The sequence below is a fragment of the Gastrolobium bilobum genome, unplaced genomic scaffold (assembly GCF_033153095.1).
Source record: "Gastrolobium bilobum isolate Gb01-03AN ecotype WA unplaced genomic scaffold, APGP_CSIRO_Gbil_v1 utg110062, whole genome shotgun sequence".
Taxonomy (NCBI): domain Eukaryota; kingdom Viridiplantae; phylum Streptophyta; class Magnoliopsida; order Fabales; family Fabaceae; genus Gastrolobium; species Gastrolobium bilobum.
In genome coordinates this window covers 11,625-32,887 of record NW_026895113.1, presented here as the reverse complement: position 1 = coordinate 32,887, position 21,263 = coordinate 11,625, and the positions used below count along the sequence as shown (strand labels likewise).

The 21,263-nt window shown below is 36.3% G+C and overlaps 1 protein-coding gene across 1 annotated transcript; it reads right to left on the bottom strand.

Annotated features, from left to right (window-relative positions):
- Positions 1-4,725: 4,725 nt before the first annotated feature.
- Positions 4,726-20,033, bottom strand: LOC133312549 (zinc finger CCCH domain-containing protein 37). Its single transcript, XM_061513799.1, has 11 exons — positions 19,659-20,033; positions 18,136-18,374; positions 16,295-16,354; positions 16,079-16,201; positions 15,793-16,005; positions 15,376-15,413; positions 15,222-15,268; positions 9,925-10,055; positions 7,120-7,179; positions 5,485-5,625; positions 4,726-5,052 (listed from the first exon to the last, which is right to left on the bottom strand). The coding sequence occupies exons 1-11, from the start codon at positions 19,996-19,998 to the stop codon at positions 4,897-4,899; spliced, it is 1,548 nt and encodes a 515-aa protein (XP_061369783.1). The 5' UTR covers positions 19,999-20,033; the 3' UTR covers positions 4,726-4,896.
- Positions 20,034-21,263: the final 1,230 nt, after the last annotated feature.

Sequence of the window (21,263 nt, the reverse complement as noted above, 5' to 3'; positions counted from 1 at the left end):
TATAAAATAGTATAAGACAATATTTAGAGTTCTATCCTCGTGGGAACGATAATCTGGGCCTTAAATACACCCATTATTACTTGATGTGTGCACTTGCGCACTTGGGTTGGAAGTAAGGAAACGAATCTGTGTTCTATCACCAATATAGAACAAATGAACGTCCCCCCTCAGAACTTATATTTTTCCACCATCAGCAAACCACCCAACAATTATTTCCTCAGTTGTTAGTTTCAGTTTCAATTTCTAGTTTTCACTGTTCAGTTTGTAAGTTGGCCAAGAGTCATCGAGTTTCTTACTTTCCAAGTTTTAATAAAAGTGCCACCTCTTTTCAAGTTATTCACTCGGATGTTTGGGGACCTGCCAAAGTCCCCTCTCTTTCTAAATCTTATTATTATGTTACATTCATTGATGAATGTACTCGAATGATGTGGATTTCTCTCTTGAAACACAAAAGTGATGTTTTTTCTGCCTTCAAATTTTTTTCACAAATGGTCCACACACAATTTCAGTCCTCTATACAAGTTTTACAATCGGATAATGGAATGGAATATCTAGGGTCTGAATTTGTTAATTTTCTTAATTCCCATGGTATCAAGCACCAAACTTCTTGTGCTTATACCCCTCAGCAAAATGGCCTTGCTGAGAGAAAAAATAGACTTATATTAGAAGTTGTTTGTGCATCTTTATTTGGAATGAATGTTCCTAGATTTTTTGGGGAGAGGCAGTTATCTCAGCTGCTTACTTAATCAATCGTACACCATCTAGTGCACTTAATTTTCAAACTCCTCTTCAAAAACTTGAATCTTTTTTCTCTCTTCCTCATTTCTCTAATCTTGAGCCTCGTATATTTGGTTATACGGTATTTGTTCATGTTCCTAAAAGTCTGAGAAATAAACTTGATCCATGTGCTTCTGAATGCATTTTTGTTGGTTACTCTAATTTACAAAACGGTTATCGTTGCTATGATCCTGTTCTCCGCAAGTTGCATGTATCTCTTAATGTTTCTTTTCAGGAAACTGAACTTTTTTTCTCAGGGGGAGCAACCACTACTTCTTCTTAGGGGGAGTTGAGTCATAGTCATAACTATGGAGAAGAAGTATTGATGGATATCTCAACACAAAGCAATTTTCAGAATACTACTGCACTAGATACAATTATCAGCAGTATTGAGACTGTCACACCAGACTTAACACCTACACCAGATCCTACTGAGGTGGCTGTCCTTGATTTACCATCATATGTTCATAATGAGGAGGTAAATCTGAATCTGTCTTCTTGTACTCCAAGTAACAATACCTCACCTATACATGAACCACAAATCAGAAAATCCCAACGAATTACTAAAGGCATTCCTCCAAAATTATATGAACCTGACCCATCTGCTAAAATTAAATACCCAATTGGAAATTATGTTTCAACAGAGAAACTTTCTAAATCATATGCTTTAGCTACTAATCAGTTATCTAGTGTAGTTATTCCAACAAATGTGAAGGACGCTCTTGCAGATCCGAGATGGAAAGAGGACATGAATGTAGAAATGGAGGCTCTTCAAAGGAACTCAACTTGGGAATTAGTTACACTACCACAAGGGGAGCAAACAATAGGACACAAATGGATATTTACACTAAAACTAAAGGTTGATGGAAGTCTGGACAGATACAAGGCTAGGCTTGTAGCTAAGGGATACACACAAAGATATGGCATTGATTATCAAGAGACTTTTGCCCCAGTTGCAAAGCTTAATACAGTCAGAATTATAATCTCAATTGCAGCCAACAGAAATTGGAGCCTAAAGCAATATGACGTGAAGAATGCCTTCCTTAATGGTGATTTAGAGGAAAAGGTATATATGGAGATACCACCTGGAGTTGAACAACGACAAGGGAACCAAGTATGCAAATTAAAAAAGGCTCTATATGGATTGAAACAATCTCCAAGGGCATGGTTTGGTAGATTCTCCTTGGCTATGAAAAAATTTGGTTATAAGCAAAGTAACTCTAATCATACTTTGTTTATAAAACATAAAGGAGGAAAAGTAACCATTTTAATAGTCTATGTGGATGATATGGTTGTAACAGGTGATGATGAATGTGAATTGAAAGCATTGGAGCAGCATCTATCCACTGAATTTGACATGAAGAACCTGGGGGAGATGAAATACTTCCTTGGCATTGAAGTTGCCAAATCTGACCGAGGAATCTGTTTGTCACAAAGGAAGTATGTTCTTGATTTACTTGCTGAAACTGGGATGTTAGCATGTAAGCCCGTAGAGACTCCAATTGAGATGAATCATACTTTGGGCATTTATCCAGATCAGATCCTACTGATATTGGTAAATACCAAAGGTTAGTTGGCAAATTAATTTATTTAGCTCATACAAGGCCTGATATTTCCTATGCAGTAAGTGTGGTTAGCAGGTTTATGCACTCTCCAATTGAGGATCACATGAAGGCATCGCAAAGGATTCTTACATATTTAAGAGGCACACCTGGTAATGGTCTCTTATTCTCCAGAAACAAGAAACCATCAGTTGAGGGATACACAAATTCAGATTGGGATGGAGACAAGACTACACGACAGTCAACCTCAGAGTATTTCACATTTGTAGAAGGAAAGTTAGTGACTTGGAAAAGTAAAAAACAGAAGGTAGTTGCTTGATCAAGTGCAGAAGCAGAATTTAGAGGTATGTCTCATGGTATTTGTGAATTACTTTGGATTAAGAGTGTTCTGAAAGACATTGGAATCGAATATTGTGAGCCTATGAAACTGTACTGTGATAATAAAGCTGCTGTGCAAATTGCTCATAATCCGGTCCAACATGATAGAACTAAACATGTGGAAGTAAATCGACTCTTTATTAAAGAAAAACTTGATCACAAGATTATTCAACTGCCATTTGTAAAGTCAGAAGATCAAATTGCTGATGTTTTAACAAAGGCTGTTTATGGCAAGTCATTTGAGAAGGCAATAAACAAGTTGGGCATGATAAATATACATGCACCAACTTGAGGGGAGTGTTAAAAATAGAAGTTTTAATTTTAAACTTATTTGAAAAGTCGTTGTTTACTAGTATTTGTAGATAGCTCCTGTAAATTGGAGTTAGTTTTGATTTAAACAATCTGTATAATTTGTAAGGATTTTTTGTATCTTTGATCTGATCTTTGATCATCTTCTCTGTATTTAAACACCAATGCTATGGTGCAGAAATATAATGAAAGCAAATACATATTTTTGACAGAAACTATGTGTAGGTCACAAGGAGCGGCCTAAAGTGGCGTATAGCAGCTAGAGTTTGCACCTTTTTTCCGTACTCTTTTTACCTTACAATTTTATTACTTCGTTTTAGTGCAATCATGCTTACTCTATCCTTCGTCGTGTTGAAAAACTTTGAGAGAAGTGGGATCTTCATTATCCATTCAACATATAGAACAAACAGCTTCAACAAAATTTTCAAGAGCCAAATTATCTATAAAAAATTAGTAAACTAGTTTTCAAAACTAAGGCTCTGTTTGATTTTTGTTTTGCAAAACAGTTTAGTTTTTAGAACAAAAAAACAAAAAAGCTCATTTGGTAAGACCTGTTTTGTAAAAAATGTTTTGAAAATTATAACTGTTTTTTTTGTTTTTAAAATCAAATTTAAAGAACATGTCTGAGTTGTTTTTGTTTTCTGTTTTTGATTTTTAACTTTCAAAAAGAAAAACATATAGAAAATAACTGTTTCCATAACTATTTTACAAAAACAGTTTTAAGAACAAAAAAACCAGAACACAATCAAACAGACCCTAATTCATCCCTTTTAAAGGATGAAGTTATTTTATATTAAGATTATACTACAACTCTAAATTTAGAGAAAGATTTCACGACTGTAGTGAACTTCAATTTTACGTGAAAAATATGACGGTTTTAAATGGAAAAAGATATATCCATATTAACTCAAGTCAAAATGCAAAAGATACGCCAGCATTTTTCCATCTTGATATATCCATATTAACTCAAGTCAAAATGCAAAAGATACGCCAGCATTTTTCCATCTTTTGTTTATATATATATATATATATATATATATATAAATTCGTTCCCTCAAACTCCAATGTCAAGCGGGTCCAGGGGAAGCCCGTGGCGGGGAACCACCACCAATGAGTTAAGGCTACACCAACCGTAGCAAGTGGATCCGACACCATGTCTCAACCCAAAACCTTAAGGCATTGGGTTCATGGGTCCTTTCACTTATATACTCTTCACTTAACTCATTACCAACCAATGTGAGACTCATCACACTTGAATATCTCAACAATCTCCCTCTCAAGTGTGAAACCCACCATTGGTATGCTCCCCCTCAACCGAGTACCCGAAGCGCAAAGTACTCGACCCGCCTCCTAGCCAATCACTAGGCTAGCTCGAGCTCAACCAGGCTCTGATACCACTGTTGGAAAATTCGTTCCCTCAAACTCCAATGTCAAGCGGGTCCAGGGGAAGCCCGTGGCGGGAAACCACCACCAATGAGTTAAGGCTACACCAACCGTAGCAAGTGGATCCGACACCATGTCTCAACCCAAAACCTTAAGGCATTGGGTTATATATATATATATATATATATATATATATATATATATATATATATATATATTAGTTGGGTGCATTCATTCAGTGTTTACTAGTCTAAACTTATGTTGCTAGAGTTGAATAGCATTTTGTAGGTCAACTGACCATAAAAGAGAGCACATCATAATAGTCCATGAAGAAATTAGTCATTGAAGGAAGCAAAACAGGTCTTCTGCGACAATTGTTCGATTCACGAAATGATATAAAAACAAGTTGAAGAGGTTTATGAAATATAAAATACAGAGTGAGATTTCATGCAAGATCTCAATGCTCTTCTGGAGCAGAATCAGACACCTATTCATGGTCTTTTGCTTCCCCTCCATTGGTTGTAGATGTTACTTGTGATTTTGCCATCTCCATAACTTCTCCAGGTGGAGGGTGGTCAAACTTGCAGGTGGCACCGAATTTGCAAGTGCCAGTTTTCAAATAATATGGACAGATCACAGAACCCTGTTAAGACATCATAATAAAAGTTTCAATGTGGCAACAGTTTTATGCACCACTTAAACTTGAATAGGAAATTCATTCATATCACACGTTCATTTGATAGTAATTGTGAGGATAGTTAAGTGGATGCTACTTAAAACTGAAGTCTATGGCTACAAAGACAAAATGCACAAGAGCCACTTGCTTGGACACATGTTTATTAGAATACTCTACTCATGCAGTTTAATGATCTTCATCTACTGAGATTGACTTGATAAACATCCACTACAAACAATATCTGCATTCCAAGTAACTTCCAGTAGACTGAAACAACCTCCAAACTTGCACTTTTTTTGAGAATCGCAATCAAATTATTATATTGAAAGGATTTTACAGAAAAATGAAAATAAAAAAAGGATTTGTATCATGTATGCATATTAAAAAGATCAAACATACCTCTCTCCTAGGCAATCCTGCAGGAGTGAGTTTAACAGTTTGTTGTGAGGCCTGTTTTGACAGTGATGGTGCTGAGCGGTCAATTGGGTGATGGAACTTGCATCTTTCCTCAAATTTACACACGCCAGTTTTCATATAGTACTACATGGTAAATCATTAAATAGAAATATAAAAAGAAATTAGATGTTTTAGGCAGAGGTTACGGCTTAGCATTAAAAGTTAAAAAAAAAAATATAAAAGCTTGGAGGAAGTTTCAACAGTCTTGTTCTATAAGAATCAAATGTTTTCAAAACCAGACCAGTCCTCGAATTGAAAAGGGTAGAAGTTCAAGGTTTTGATGTCATACCGGTGTTGGAAGGGGTTTCTTCCAAACTTCCATATTTTTAAATATATATTATGTAAAAAATATAACATACATAAATTATCTATAAAAGTAAAATCTTGAAGAAAAATATTGGAATCAAATTGATTCAAGACACAAACAAGTCAATACTAAATATACCTCACGTTATAGAATACAAAAACATACATCATAAAATAGAACCTAAGGGTAACAACTAATAAGTGACAATGGGATAGAAGTAGAATGCTTTAATGTTACTCTGAAAAAGCCAAGTTCTATTTCTTGGTCTCCTACATTTACAATATCTTCTCCATATTCATGTGAGCTTCTTATTAATTAAAATCAATTTAACAAGGGATAGGATATTGTGCCTACCTTTTTTTCATGCCTACTCTACCTACTTATCTCCAACACCGTTATATCAGAATCTCAACTAAAATAGCTACTACGCTCAAGGCATTATAATAATATCAGCTTATTAATTAAAATCCGTAACAAGAAACAGCAGTTGTCCCGTGGTATTCGAGCTCAATAATTTAACTCTGAGCCTACTAACTAAGAAGCAGCTGTGGTGCAGTGGTGAGTTGCAACACCACCAGCAGTACAGCCCAGGTTTGATCCTCGTGACTGCAATTTTGCAGGAATTTCTCAATAAAAGTGAACCAGTTCAACCGGTCAATCATGTCCAGTTCGTAACCAATTCACCAGTTTCATGACTCACTCTCTGCATACAGGCTTTGGATGCTTGACCAGAGCAGCTCATTTTAATAACACTAGTAATGATGAACCAACTAACTTCTATCTAACAATTCTGCTGCAATTCTTTTTTTCTACCAGAATAATGACAAACTGACAACGACGAGAAGATGGAACTAAAAGCTAAGTATCTATCAAACAAAATTTTCTTTATCACCCCTTTCTTGAAATCACAATAACTTGTCACTGCTCTGGCAAAGCTCTCCATTTGTAGCAAGTGCCTTACGTATTAGTATTCTCATTCAAACTCATTATCTCAACAATTATTTCTTCATTTTATTTCCTGTAAAAAAATTATAAATTACTACGCTTGATACAACCTATTTTCCTTGGAATAACTATTAAAATTAACCTACCTTAATTAGTTGTCTTATTTAAAAAGATAGATCTGCAAGGCACTCAAGAAAAAAAAAAAAAAAACTATTTTTAATTTAATACCAAAACACTCAAGAAATTAAAGCAACAGATGCAAGGCATTCCAAATAGATATTGGCTGCTGAAATCTGATATGACTGGAACATAAGGCAAGTGCTTACATCGCATTCCATCTGTCCAGGCCGCTGAGGATAGATAGTTTCTGCTATTCCCACCTGAGACTGGAACAAGTAACATGCATGAGATGCATTAGCTTTTAAGTATAGTCATCTATGATGATATCTCAAGGAAACACAATTCACAGTAATTTAAGAATGGCTACTTTTCTAAGCTGATAATACTGCTTTCTACAATGTTGTTTGTTGTTAATATTATGAGTTGTGCTAGAGCATTTCCAAACTAGTCCTCCTACGTCCTTGAGGCAAAACAAGCAAAGAGGCCTCACCTCTAAGGGACCCAAAGATTTACTTTTCTAAGTAAGAGAAACATATACCATATACATAAAGTGCCCGTTTGGATAGGCTTTTATTCCCTAAAAAGTTGCTTTTTTAAAAAATAAAAGTCCTTTTGAAAAAATTTAGATGTTTAGATAACAACTTTTTAAAAAAGCAAAATTTAAAATAAAAGTTAAAATGCTGCTTTTTTTTATAGCCAGTAGTTGGTTGCTTTTAAAAAAAGCAGAAATTAAAAGATAATATAAATTATTTTTTTTGGAAAAAAGATAATGAAAATTTTTAAAATACAATTTTAACCCCATCCTATCATACTTATTTTATCTCTCCTTATCCCTATTTTATCTCTCCTTTATTGTAATTTTATATATAAAAAGTACTTTTTTTATTTTAACATCCAAACAAGTTTTTTATGTAAAAGTGATTTTCAGGTCATACATCCAAACATAAAATAACTTTACCTTTTAAAAAAAGTTATTTTAAAAAAAGCAATGCATAAAAAGTCATTTTTTTAAAAGCTCATCCAAACGGGCCCAAAATCTACTTAAAGAGAAGCATCATTTCAAAAAATACTAAGAATTTGGGGGAACAGGGAACTAGGTAATTATGAAGAAAGTGAAGCTAGCAAGTTATGCAAAAGCAAAGAGGCAACAACAACAAAAAAGATAACTAGAAGAATATGGACATCAACATCAACATCAACAACACCTTTATCCCAAACTAATTAGGGTCGGGAGTAGATTAACCAAAAAGAAAAATACGAAGGGATTGAAAAAGATAAAAATAAAAAAATAAAATAATATATATATATATATATATATATATATAAAAATATAAAAGTAAAAATAAAAGGGGTGTAGGAAAATAAATAAATAAGTAGGAGAAAAAAAAAGATGGGGAAGGGGAAAAGAGAGAAAGGAAAAGAAGAAGATGGAGAGATGAATAGGAAAAGGACTAAAAATGGATCATCTGGAACATAAGAATAACAACGGGTCTAACCCTCCATCATGCTTATAGCTTTTCTCTATTCCGTCCTAAGACACATTGTCCGTCAATCTATATCTCACTCCATTAAGTCTTGTTTTACTATCTCCCCCAAGGGGTGTAGGAAAATAAATAAAAAAATAAAAAAAGGGACCATCCTGGAAGAATATGGACATGTATACAAAAAAATGTATGAGCACAAAATCACAATGTCTATAAAGGTCAGGCAATATAATAAAGCAAAAAAGACACCATGAGAATCGCAAAAGTTCATACTACACAACCCCCTAACAACCATACTTAACTACTTATCATTCATTCAGATTGAAAGCTGTACATCCTACATATATTATTGCTAAGTAACAATGTAAGGAAGAAGAATAATAACATCAATTTTTCCATGTTCCAAGCTGCACATATTCATTCAACCCTCATGCAACCGTTCCATGTACCAGGTTAGACTCTATCCAAGAGTATCTAGATTATGCCCAAGCCATAGCATATATGAACTCTATATGTGTCTTATATATGATTGTTAGATGGTTAGAGCTGAGTAATAACAGGGGCTTAGCTTAAATAGTAGGAAAGGGATAGAAAAGAAATCATTCTGACTATTGTTAGTATTGCAGAACTGAGCAATAATTCCCTCCTTTTCTTTTGAGACTAATTCATAACTAACAGTTTCGTTCTCTCTTTTCCTCTTTTTCATAGTAGTACTTTCAGCTCTCTTTCTTGCGTGTTCCTAGCAAAAACATAGACTCATATTCATGCTTTACAGATAGGAAGTGTCTTAACAAGCATATAGCTAGGAAAATGACTAAGCTTAGACACAATTTCTAACCTGAATTCTCCTTTTACAAAACTTCAGATTTTGCTTTACAGCATTACATAAGCATAAAAATGGGATAAAAGGGCAAACGCTGTACACAAGGCTCCTCGATTTGCGTGGGTAAGGATAAGGGTCGATTGTATGCAACCTTACCTTTGCATTTTTTGCAAAAAAGCTATTTCCCATACTCGAACTCGTGACCTTCTGGTCACAAAGAGCAACCTTACCACTACTTCAAGGCTCACCTTTTACAGCATTACATAAGCATAATTTTATAAAATTTATTAGCTTGGCTCCTCCCATATCAGGCTTTTCCCCATCACAAGATTGGTGCATGTCATAAGTCTTAATCAGGGCCTATAATGCTACTAACAGATGACCAACAAATAAAGGACCATGGGAAAGAATTAAAACAGGACCTTTAAGTCGACGCAGTTCAATCTTACTGCTTGAGCCAACCCTCAATTTTTTGTTTAAAAATAAGGCAACTATAACAGCCATGCCATATTCCATTCAGTGGAACAAGTGCAAAAGTACCACAAAATCAAGAACTTCCCAGGTCACCCATCAATTTTATGTTCAAACATGCCTAAATATTTATTTTAAACCATGAATGAGCAGCAGGTGTTGGCATACATTATTTGCAATTTTCACCACTCAATTCTGTAGGAGAATAATGATAGCAATAACTTCAACATTACCATTGGATTTGACAACCTTGTGTCTAAAGCTTGATAAACAGATACAGCTGGGTTAATCACTCCAATATTCAGATTAGCAGCCGAGGATGCCAAGACAGAAGGGCCAAATGCAGAAACCGGCGAATTAATTACTGCACCAAAGTACAGCCACGTAAAATGATTGTTTAGGAAACATGGAAAAGTATGAACAACCAATACAACATATACATACAATTGAATCTGAAATATATTGTATATTCAAGTGTGTAAGTTTGTACAAGGAGACTCTCTATTTATAGAGACTAAAAGACCTAATGGGATGACCTAATAGGCCAAGCCCACAATCTAGACTATTCTAGACTATTCTAATAATAATAAATTAATATTATTTCTAACACTCCCCCTCAAGCTGGTGCGTATATATCAAAAGCTCCCAGCTTGTTACAAATATGATCTATTCGGGGACCTCTAAGAGCTTTAGTGAATACATCCGCAAGTTGATCATTGGAATTGACAAATGCTGTCTCGATCTCCCTTGACTGGATCTTTTCTCTAACAAAATGACAGTCAATTTCTATATGCTTGGTCCTCTCATGAAAGACTGGGTTAGAGGATATATGCAAAGCGGCTTGGTTGTCACAAATGAGCTTCATAGGCCTTTGTTCACAGAGATGGAGTTCCTTCAACAATTGTCTCAGCCAGATGAGCTCACAGGTTGCATTTGCCATTGCCCGATATTCTGCCTCCGCACTGGATCTGGCGACCACAGTTTGCTTCTTACTCTTCCAAGAGATCAAATTTCCTCCGAAAAGAACACAATACCCTGAGGTGGATCGTCTATCTGAAGGAGAACCTGCCCAGTCAGCATCTGAATAACTAGAGATCTCTGAACTCCCTTTATTTGTATATAATAAACCTCTTCCTGGCGCCCTTTTAATATATCGGAGAATTCTAATAACTGCATCCCAATGGGAGTCACAGGGAGAATCAAGAAATTGACTTGCAACACTCATTGCGAAGGAGATATCTGGCCTTGTCACAGTAAGATAATTCAATTTTCCAACTAGTCGGCGGTAGCGACTAGGATCTGGCAGTGGCTCCCCCTGTCCTGGTAATAACTTAACATTGGGGTCCATAGGTGTATCAATGGGTTTACAGCCTAACATGCCAGTCTCATCTAGGATATCCAGTGCATACTTCCTCTGACAGATGGAAATGCCCCGCCTAGACTGTGCAACTTCGATCCCAAAGAAATATCGAAGTCTGCCAAGATCTTTGGTCTGAAATTGATTGAATAAATGCTCTTTCAATTGATCAATCCCAGTCTGATCACTGCATGTAATGATAATGTCATCAACATAGACCAGGAGATAAACGCACTGGCCAGAAGAGCTATGCCGGTAAAAGACAGAATGATCGGCTTTGCTTCTGATTAAGCCAAAGGATTCAACAACTGAACTAAAGCGGCTAAACCAGGCCCGAGGAGATTGCTTCAGGCCATATAAAGATTTTCGAAGTTTACATATCATTCCAGAACTCTCCCCCTGAGCAACAAAACCTGGTGGTTGCTCCATATAAACTTCCTCTGCAAGTCACCATGTAGAAAAGCATTCTTAATATCAAGTTGGAGAAGAGGCCAGTGATGAATGGCGGCAAGGGCAAGAAACAGGCGAACAGAAGCCATCTTAGCAACAGGAGAAAAGGTATCCCCATAATCAAGACCAAAGATCTGTGTGTATCCCTTGGCCACTAAACGAGCTTTAAGGCGATCAACAGTGCCATCAGGACTAACTTTAACTGTGAACACCCATCGACAACCAACAACAGACTTCCCGGGAGGAGCACGAACAAGATCCCAAGTGCCATTGGAGTGAAGTGCCTGCATTTTATCAAGCATCACCTGGCGCCACCCTGGATGAGATAGTGCTTCACCTGTGGTTTTAGGGATGGAAACAGAAGAGAAACTAGAAACAAAAGTAAAATGTTGTGAAGAAAGTCTGTCATAACTCAAGAAAGAATAAAGGGGATGAGGATTTCGAGTGGATCGAATACCTTTCCGAAGGGCAATGGGAGGAGTCTCTGATAGAGGATCCGGAGGAGAAGAGCCGACGGGAAAGGGCGATGAGTCATCAAGAGGCAAAGTCGGAGGAGGTGCAGGCTGACGACGCTGGTATGTGAGGAGAGGACGATCTGTAGGTATGGAGGTAATTGGTTGCTCCTCTGGATAGGGTCACCTGCAGCTGGTAAAGACAAGTCAAGAAAAGGAACAGGAAGGACCTGATCAACTTGTGACACTGGAGACGGAGTAGAGTAAAAAGGCTGCTGATCAAGGAAAGTGACATCAGCAGAAACGATATAACGCTTGAGATCAGGAGAATATCAACGATACCCTTTTTGAAAACGGGTATACCCAAGGAAAAAACATTTGAAGGCCTTGGATGTCAACTTGTCTTTACCTGGAGCAAGATCATGAACAAAATAAGTACAGCCAAAAATATGTAAAGGCAGAGGATAAGAAGGTGTTCCGGAAAACAAAATACTGTGGGGAACATCATTATTTAGCACAGAAGAGGGCATGCGGTTGATAAGGAAACATGAGGTGATAATAGCATCTGCCCAAAAACGGAGTGGGACGTTCATATGAATGAGAAGAGTACGTGCAGTTTCAACTAGATGTCTATTTTTACGTTTAGCGACTCCATTTTGTTGTGGAGTGTGGGGACAGGTAGTCTGGTGTATCGTCCCATGTGTATCCAGAAATTTAGAAAATTCAAGAGGCACATACTCTTTTGCATTATCACTGCGCAAGATTTGAATAGAAGCACCAAATTGAGTTTTTATTTCTGCACAAAACTTTTGATAAATTGAAAATAACTCAGAACGATTTTTCATTAAATAAACCCAAGTGCAACGGGAGAAATCATCAATAAAGGTTACAAAATACTGAAAACCCAAAACTGACATAGTCCGACTCGGACCCCAAATATCAGAATGAACAATAGAAAAGGGAGCAGCAGCTCTGTTATTGACTCTACTAGCAAAGGAAGAGCGAGTATGCTTTCCCTGCTGACAATTCAAAGACTTAAGACCTGACAAAAAAGGAACCATATGCTGAAGCTTCGAGAGACTTGGATGACCCAGACGGCTATGGAGAAGCTCAGGAGACTCTGTGAGAGAGCATGCAACTGGAGCAGAGGGTGCATGCAGATAGTAGAGACCTCGTGACTCACCGCCCGCTCCAATCGTCTTCCTCGTACCCGGATCCTGCATAGAAAAAGATTGTTTAGAAAAGGTGATAGAGCAAGAAAAAGAATGGGTCAATTGACTAACAGAAATTAAATTAAAAGGAATGCCAGGGATGTAATAAACAGAGGTTAAAGTCAAGAAGGGAGTTGGTTTGGCTTGCCCAATGCCACGAGCAGGAGCCTTGGTGCCATCAGCAAGAGTAACAGAGGGAAGATTATTAGAAAAGGTAAGGGAAGTAAAAAGATCCTTATTACCACAAAGATGATCAGTAGCACCTGAGTCTATTATCCAGGGTCCAAGAGACGATTGAGAAAAACAAGCAACATGATTACCAGTATCTGGAGCAGGTGGCTGAGAAGAACTCTTCTGGAGAAGGGCCTCATAGTCTGCAGCGGAAATAGTCACTGATCCGGTAGAGGGTGACACAACATCTGTTTGAGCAAAGTTCATATGTGGTGGCTTCAAGTGAGGGTACTTTCTATAACAACGTTCTTCAATGTGGCCAGATATTGGCAATAATTACACCGAGGCCTTTGTCCTCGGCCACCCTGATCGTCTGTCCACGCCCGCCTGGGCCATATGATGTCATGGGCCCGCGACCGCCTTGTCCGCGGCCACGACCACGACCGCGTCCACCATTGTTCCAATTACCACGAGAGACTAAAGCAGCAGAATCAGACAAGAGAGCAGTAGAGTCAGTAGCTGGCACGTGTGCGGGGGCCACCTTATCTTGAAGATTCAGAAGGCGCTGAAAGGTCTGGGATATGCTGGGAATCTCAGTACTGGTTAGAATGTTCTCACGAACACTTTCTAATCCGTCAGGGAGACCAGAGAGAGTCACAACCGTAAAGAGACGCTCCACTTGCGTCCTGTACACTGTAGCATCCGCAGCATGAGGTAACATAGTCAAAAATTCCTGCATCAAAGAACGAATCTTACCAACATAAACTTCCATACGAGCTTCGGGTGATTTGCGCAAATTCATCATCTGGGAGACAATGGAATAAAGTTGCTGAATATCATTGGTGTAGAGGTTTTTGGCTTCCGTCCACACATCATAGCAGGTCTCAAAGGGAATGAAAATATTGAGAAGAGATGAATCAATGGATTGCCAAAGAATACTGAGGAGCTGAGCATCAACTTTCTCCCATTCAGTCATCTGATCTTTGGAAATATCAGTCTTCTTAGTGGTGAGATGTTTGTCATGGCCTTGACCGGTAAACCAGATCTTAACGTAGGTAGACCAGGTCTTGTAAGTGGCAGATCCGGTCAATTTCAGAGTTGTGATAGATGGAATAGCACTTGAAATGATGCCGGAAGAATGTTTACTGGTTCCTTCCATCAGGAACAGCGATCAGACAACCAAAAAACTGTAAAAATCACGCGAAAAAGGAACAAAGTAGCGACTTTTGCATTGGAAACCCTCGAATGGAAGAGACCCACAACGATCGGGCACCGGATCTGGAAGGAGGAGGCAGAGGCGAGCCTGTCTGCCTTGGTTTGGCCGGAAAAGGTGGCCGGAACAGTGCACACGCGCCGGAGAGAGGTGGCGCGTGAGGCCCACGTGCAGACTGCTGTGGTGGCGCGTGGAGGCGCGTGCGGCGGCCGTTTGGGACGGGTCTTGGACAGAAATGGTCGCCGGCGTGAGGGGATCCTGATCGCGTGGTTTCTCGCCGGAAAGGTGGCCGGAACAGTGATGAATAGTGACGGAACAGTGTTTCTAGCGATGTGAACAGTGTTTTCCGGTCAAATAATGAAGGAGGATGACGATCTGAGATCGAAAAAGGGTCTAACAATGTTCGGAGGGTTGAAAAAGGTTGCCGGTATGATGCACGGCAGTAAAAAGAAGGGAAAAGATATATATGCGGAAGCAAAGCCCTCAGATCGAGAGCTCTGATACCAAATTGAATCTGAAATATATTGTATATTCAAGTGTGTAAGTTTGTACAAGGAGACTCTCTATTTATAGAGACTAAAAGACCTAATGGGATGACCTAATGGGCCAAGCCCACAATCTAGACTATTCTAGACTATTCTAATAATAATAAATTAATATTATTTCTAACACATACCATTCCTGTCAGGATGATTGTAGCGGCAAGTGGCACCATACTTGCAACTATCCACATGAATGATAAAAAAAAAGACAAAAGAAAAAATAGTTAAGGACCTTCCATCCATGGAATACTTCTATTAAAAATCAATTAAAGATAAATCAATACTTACCTTCCAGTTTTCATGTAGAATGGACAATCCACTTCCCCCTGTCAGAAGAGATTTATACAGCGAAAATCAGGCTTTTCAAAGCAATAAATTATCAGACTAAAAGTAATCAACTAGCAAATTATGCGCATCCTCATATATAATTTATAAAACATCAAAGACAAAAATAAATGAAGAAAACTTGAGTTACACAGATTGCAACCTAGCAAAAGCCTGAGTTACACAGCCAGACAAAATCAACCTACTAAAACAAATTGAAAATCACAGCTTCTGCTACAATCATTTATTAATCACAGGCACCATACTATTCTCAACACTCAAAGCAGCATACAGCTAGAGAATAATGGAACAAAAAGGAAAAGTCAAAGAATATGATACTCGACGAATGTGAATATAAAGAATTTAATAGAGAATTAATACCAGTCTTACAGGAAGCCCTTTGCTATTCTGCAACAGTGGTGATATAAGAGGCTTAATTGGTTGTGTATCTCCTATTATGCCCTCCATCATATATTTTGTTTGTGTCTGTTCAGCAGTATGACTCAGTTCATCAGACAACTGAATCTGGATATCTTTGGGGTGATGGAATTTACATGAGGCACCAAATTTACATCTTCCAGTTTTCATGTAAAACTGCATATTCAAAACATGAAGTAAGCCACAGATAAATGATGTGTCATGTGAAAGTAAAAGATAAATATCTAACCGCACAAGGGGACTCTAATGGTCTCTCAGGTAAGCCAGAAACATCAGCATTTTCAGAGGAAACCTTTGGATGATTAAATTTGCACCTTGAACCAAACTTGCATCTTTGAGTTTTCAGAAAGAACTGCAATTATTAGACTCGAAATGAATTAGAAAATGTCCAAATGCATTTGAAGAAAGAAAAGGAGGAAGAAGAATAATTGCAAATTCTACTCACTGGACAATCAGGTTCTTCTGGTCTCTCAGGAAGGGTTTCACTTTGAACAACATTTGGAACCTAAATCAGGTATGAATCAGTCATGTGTATCATGAAAAATTAGTAAAACCTTTTTATAGTTAAATCGAAATTGCTAGATGTTTATACTTCACCTTATGTGACCGAAATCCATTGCCAGCAGAGACAAAAAGATAAGAACGGTAAGAAACACATGCATATTGTGCTCACTACATAAAATAACCTGAACAGTGTTCTACTAGAATACAAAATAGACATCCCATCTACGCTTCAAACATATAATTGCTCACACCTACTTTAAACTTCAAGGGGGCACTAGAGTAGATACTATAGGATTGACAACTAGTAAAATATCATTCTAATACAGTAAAGAAGTTGACTACATTGACTATAGAATTGACAGATATATATTAAGTTGCCCAACTTCAAATAAGTAAATAGTTGTAAACAATCATGTCACAACATAATAACACACTTTTTTTAATATAAAACGTTTTATTAGCAGTGGAGAAATGTAAACAAAGTGCCATTGTGACAGGATTCAAATAGTATCACCCAAAGCTCCCAAATCAAGAGCTCTGATACCAATTAATAAGAACACAGGAATCAGAATATGTTGTATAGAATTTATAAGTAGAAATAGCCTTAACTATCACTGATATTACTGGACTATCAGCTCAGATCAAGGTAGATACAGACTACTCAATATCATTAACTCTATGTGACACAATAAGGAAACAGAATATCAAAAAGAAAGATAGTCAGCAATTTGAGGGGCTGTAACATCCCTTCCCAAACCTTAACCCGACTTTTGCTTGCCTTTCACTTCTCCACCCCTACTCTTTTACACTAACAGTTTAACAGAATATCCCACACTTTTTTCCCTTTTAACCTACCATGTAGCCAAGTGGTTACATTCTCAACCCATCTCTTACCTCATGTGGTCCCACGTTGGGATGCCTACGAGAAAGTAAACACTAGAAATCTTGGAGGAAACTGGGAACTGGCACGTTAAGTTACTCACTTGTGCACGCCCCCATTTATCCCAATTTCAAGCTTGAACCCAGATAAGGAGAGCCACTATCAAATCCCAGGAAGAATTGAAGACGTTGGGAAACTAAATTATCTTACAATTACACAAGATATTTCTTTTACAATGAGCATGATCAGTCAGTTTCTACAAGCAGCATGTAAAAGTATTAGGATAGTGTGAATTGAATCCTCAGGTATAACATAAGGTGGCTAAGAACTGCTAGATGAAGATAAGGGACATGCCCAGGTAATTAGGTTTGCAAATTATTGGACCAAATATAGATTACAAATATAGTAAAGTTCAAATGATTAAGAAACATGTCTTTACAAAGCTTCTCAGAAGTCCTCAATTTAAGTTAAATTTATAACAAGCTTTGTGCATATGATTTACATGCTCCAGCTTGAGCCAAAGTGATGAGATATTAGAATTATTTATTAGTCTTTAATATTATTAGTTGGTATATTGTTTACTACGAGTACTATTGTACTCAACATATTTGTGCTAGTTTTTATTCTATTATAATTCATAAACAGTTTTGGACCCTGACATACATAGAAATTAAGGGTTGTACCACAAATGTAATATATATATATATATAAATGGTAAGAAATAGAATTGGTTAAACTAGTACATAATACACCACTATATATATTCATAAATGCTTAACTCCACAATTTTCTATAAATATAGAATCAAAAGAATACATGACACTCTGCAATAACCAATAGTAAATGTACTATTCAATAAGATATAATTTTCATAGGCATAAATAATAACAAGAAACAGTCACCTCTTTCCAATCTGGGATTCCACCCTCAGGAACCCAAATAGGATGGTCAAACTTGCAGCTCTCTCCAAATTTACAGGTTCTTGTGAGCATATAGTGGGCACAATCCTTCTCTCCTGGCCTCTGTGGATAAATAGGCAAATTGCTTCCAGTTTCATATCTAGGGCGCTTGGCCAGTGAGTTTGTAGAATACCAAGCTTCATTTTGCCCAATTGTACCCAAAATGGTTGGATGGTAGAGCGCTATAGTACATAATAGACGAGTATATACAAGAAAGCCAAAGCAAATATATAATGTTACTTTATAAGTTTGACTTAGAAAATAATTTTTGACAAAGATCATATGCTTAGTAAATATAAAGAATATATTTTGTATCAAAAACGTGATGACTAATGTTCATAGAGAATGTATACAAGCTGTAAATGTACGTTATTAAGATCATATCAAAATAATGTGAAAATCTCTAGCACACAACACCGCATATTCCAGAAAATATGTAAATTGTAAAGTAGCAAAACCGAGCTGTTTGACTTCAAAAGGTCAAATTTTCTTTGTCAGAAGGTATGACACACTCAAATAAGAAGACAACTGTCGCACAATTTTTTTTTTTTCTGTAGATACTATTGTCCTTGCAGCTCAAATCAGGTAGCACACGTTCATTCAACACATCTTCTATTCTCTTTGCTCACTTGCTACACCACCCACGATTCCCAAAACTACATAAACCCCACCTAAGCCCGTGCCACTAGAGTCATAATCACAGACATCTGAATTTGTACTGCCTCTTAACTAGTATATTCTGATAGTAGGGACATTCAAGAAGTATATATGAGAAAAAGAGTAAACTACTAACATTACAATGACCAATGCACATGCACTAGGATGCTATGATTTTCATCCTCATCCTCATCGTTATTTAACATATATCTCAAATATAAACATTAACTGTTTTACTAAACTTGTTATAAAACTGAACACTGCAAACATTTACTCTGAGAATTACATGCACAACATTGATAAATGCAATATACCTTATCAAAAGAGAAAAAGGAGGGTTTCTCAATTTTGTCAAAAAAAAAGGGGGACAAATACACACTTCTTTTATTACATCGCCAAAAAACTAGTTATTGTGAATAATCGCCTTAAAACCAATTACTTTATTTTAGTGGTATTATGAATATCCCTAGTATCACTACAGTCTATTAAGTATCGTCAATTTTTGGGTTATTAATTAAAATCACTACACGTTTGGCTTTTCTTAAACGAATCTTAGATTATATACACAATATGTTCCATGTTATTCCTTACAAGCATATTGCTAACAGACTATAAGATCTACGTTAACCTTCAACCCAAAAACACAGTTACTTTCATATATATTTTTTTAATTTATTTAATTTAAATTAAGATACAGTGCCAGACTCATTCCACCAATCCATTAAACGAAGCATAATAAAAAATAAAATCAAATAAAATAAAACAAAACAATGTAGAAGAAGACAAAAAAGGGGGTAACAAAAACAAACCTTCAGAAGAGCGTTTCAGGTCAAGGGCAGCAGAGCCGACATTTGCGGCGGCAGCGGCGGCGGCTACGGCGGCAGGCCAGGAAGAAGCGTGAGAGAACAAGTTGGAGGTTGTTGAAGAGGAGATTCTGGAAGCAACCCCAGGCGGGCCAATATCGACGTCGGCGGTGGCGGAAGAAGGATAGCGGAGAGCGGCGGCGGTGGCGGCGGCGGTGTCGGAGCGGTGGAGGTGGTGGTGGTAGTGAGAGAGGAACATGGTATCAGGGTCACGGAATCTGGGTGGAGATGGTGCTCCGACTCTGTAGTGGGTAGGGCTGTAAGAAGCGTAGATGTGTTTTTCCATTTCAACAAAAACTAAGAAAAAATAAGAAACGAAAAAGTGATGTTGCTGTCACAAGAAAAGAGTGTGATTGCACTGTGGCTTCTCTTCTCTTTTAAAGTGGATTTGGTGGGGGACCCATCTTTTTTACTCTTATTTTTTACAACGCAACGTGTCAATTAGGAGAAATAATAATAAAGTTATTCTAAACAACTTTATTTAATGTTTATCTAAATACATATAAAAGTGTAAAGAGTCCATTTTTTTTTTCTTTTTTCTTTTCATATGATGCACATGAATTTCATATTTTTTTATGTGTATTTTGATAAACATTTAAAATTTTGATAAACCCATAACAATAATAGCAAAAAATATTTATCATTTAAAGAAGTGTCCTTTTAATTGAAAGTAGTGTTGTTCATTTAAAATTTAAATTTAAAAAAAATTCTCAATTCTTCTCCTGATTTTCATTATCTATCTCTTCATCTCACTTAAAATGACATAATTTTATGTCATTTAAAAGAATAAATATTAATCTCATAATAAAAATAATAATAAATGTTGTTAATCTTATTTTATTATTGGAAAAAATATTTGTTCTTTTAAAGGATTGTCAATTTAGTTAAAATTAGTATTTTTTATTTAAATTTAAATTAAAAAACTTCTCACTTTCTTTTCCATGATTGTGTATTCTTTCTCTCACATAAAATGATACAATTTTATATCCTCTAAAAGAATAAACAATAATCCCTATATTCTTAAAAAAAATAACATTAATGGTTCGTTTTTTTTTTTGGTAACACATTCATGATAATTAAAATCTCGATTTACCACAATTTTTTAAGTTTTTATCGTTTTTTTATCAGAATTTTTTTTATCAATATTTCAAATACTTTTACTTTTTATTATTTTTTAATGTTGCGATTTAACATTTTATGATTTTTTATTCATTTTGAACTATATTGGAGACATTAATGCTTCTTTGATTTCATTCATCGTATGACGACCCAATAAAAATAAAATAAAATCTCTTAAAGAATATTCCAAAGTTGAATTTGCTTACCATTTTATTATTATTCAGTTATGGTATTGTAATAATGGATGATGGTATTTTTGGGGTTCATTATATTCTCTTAATTAATTGAATACCATAGTTACATTATTATTATGTATAATAATTAATATACGATTTAAAATTATTTATAATAATTAATATACCATTTTATTATTATTATTCTGTTATGGTATTGTAATAATGGATGGTTGTATTTATGAATTTCATTAGATTC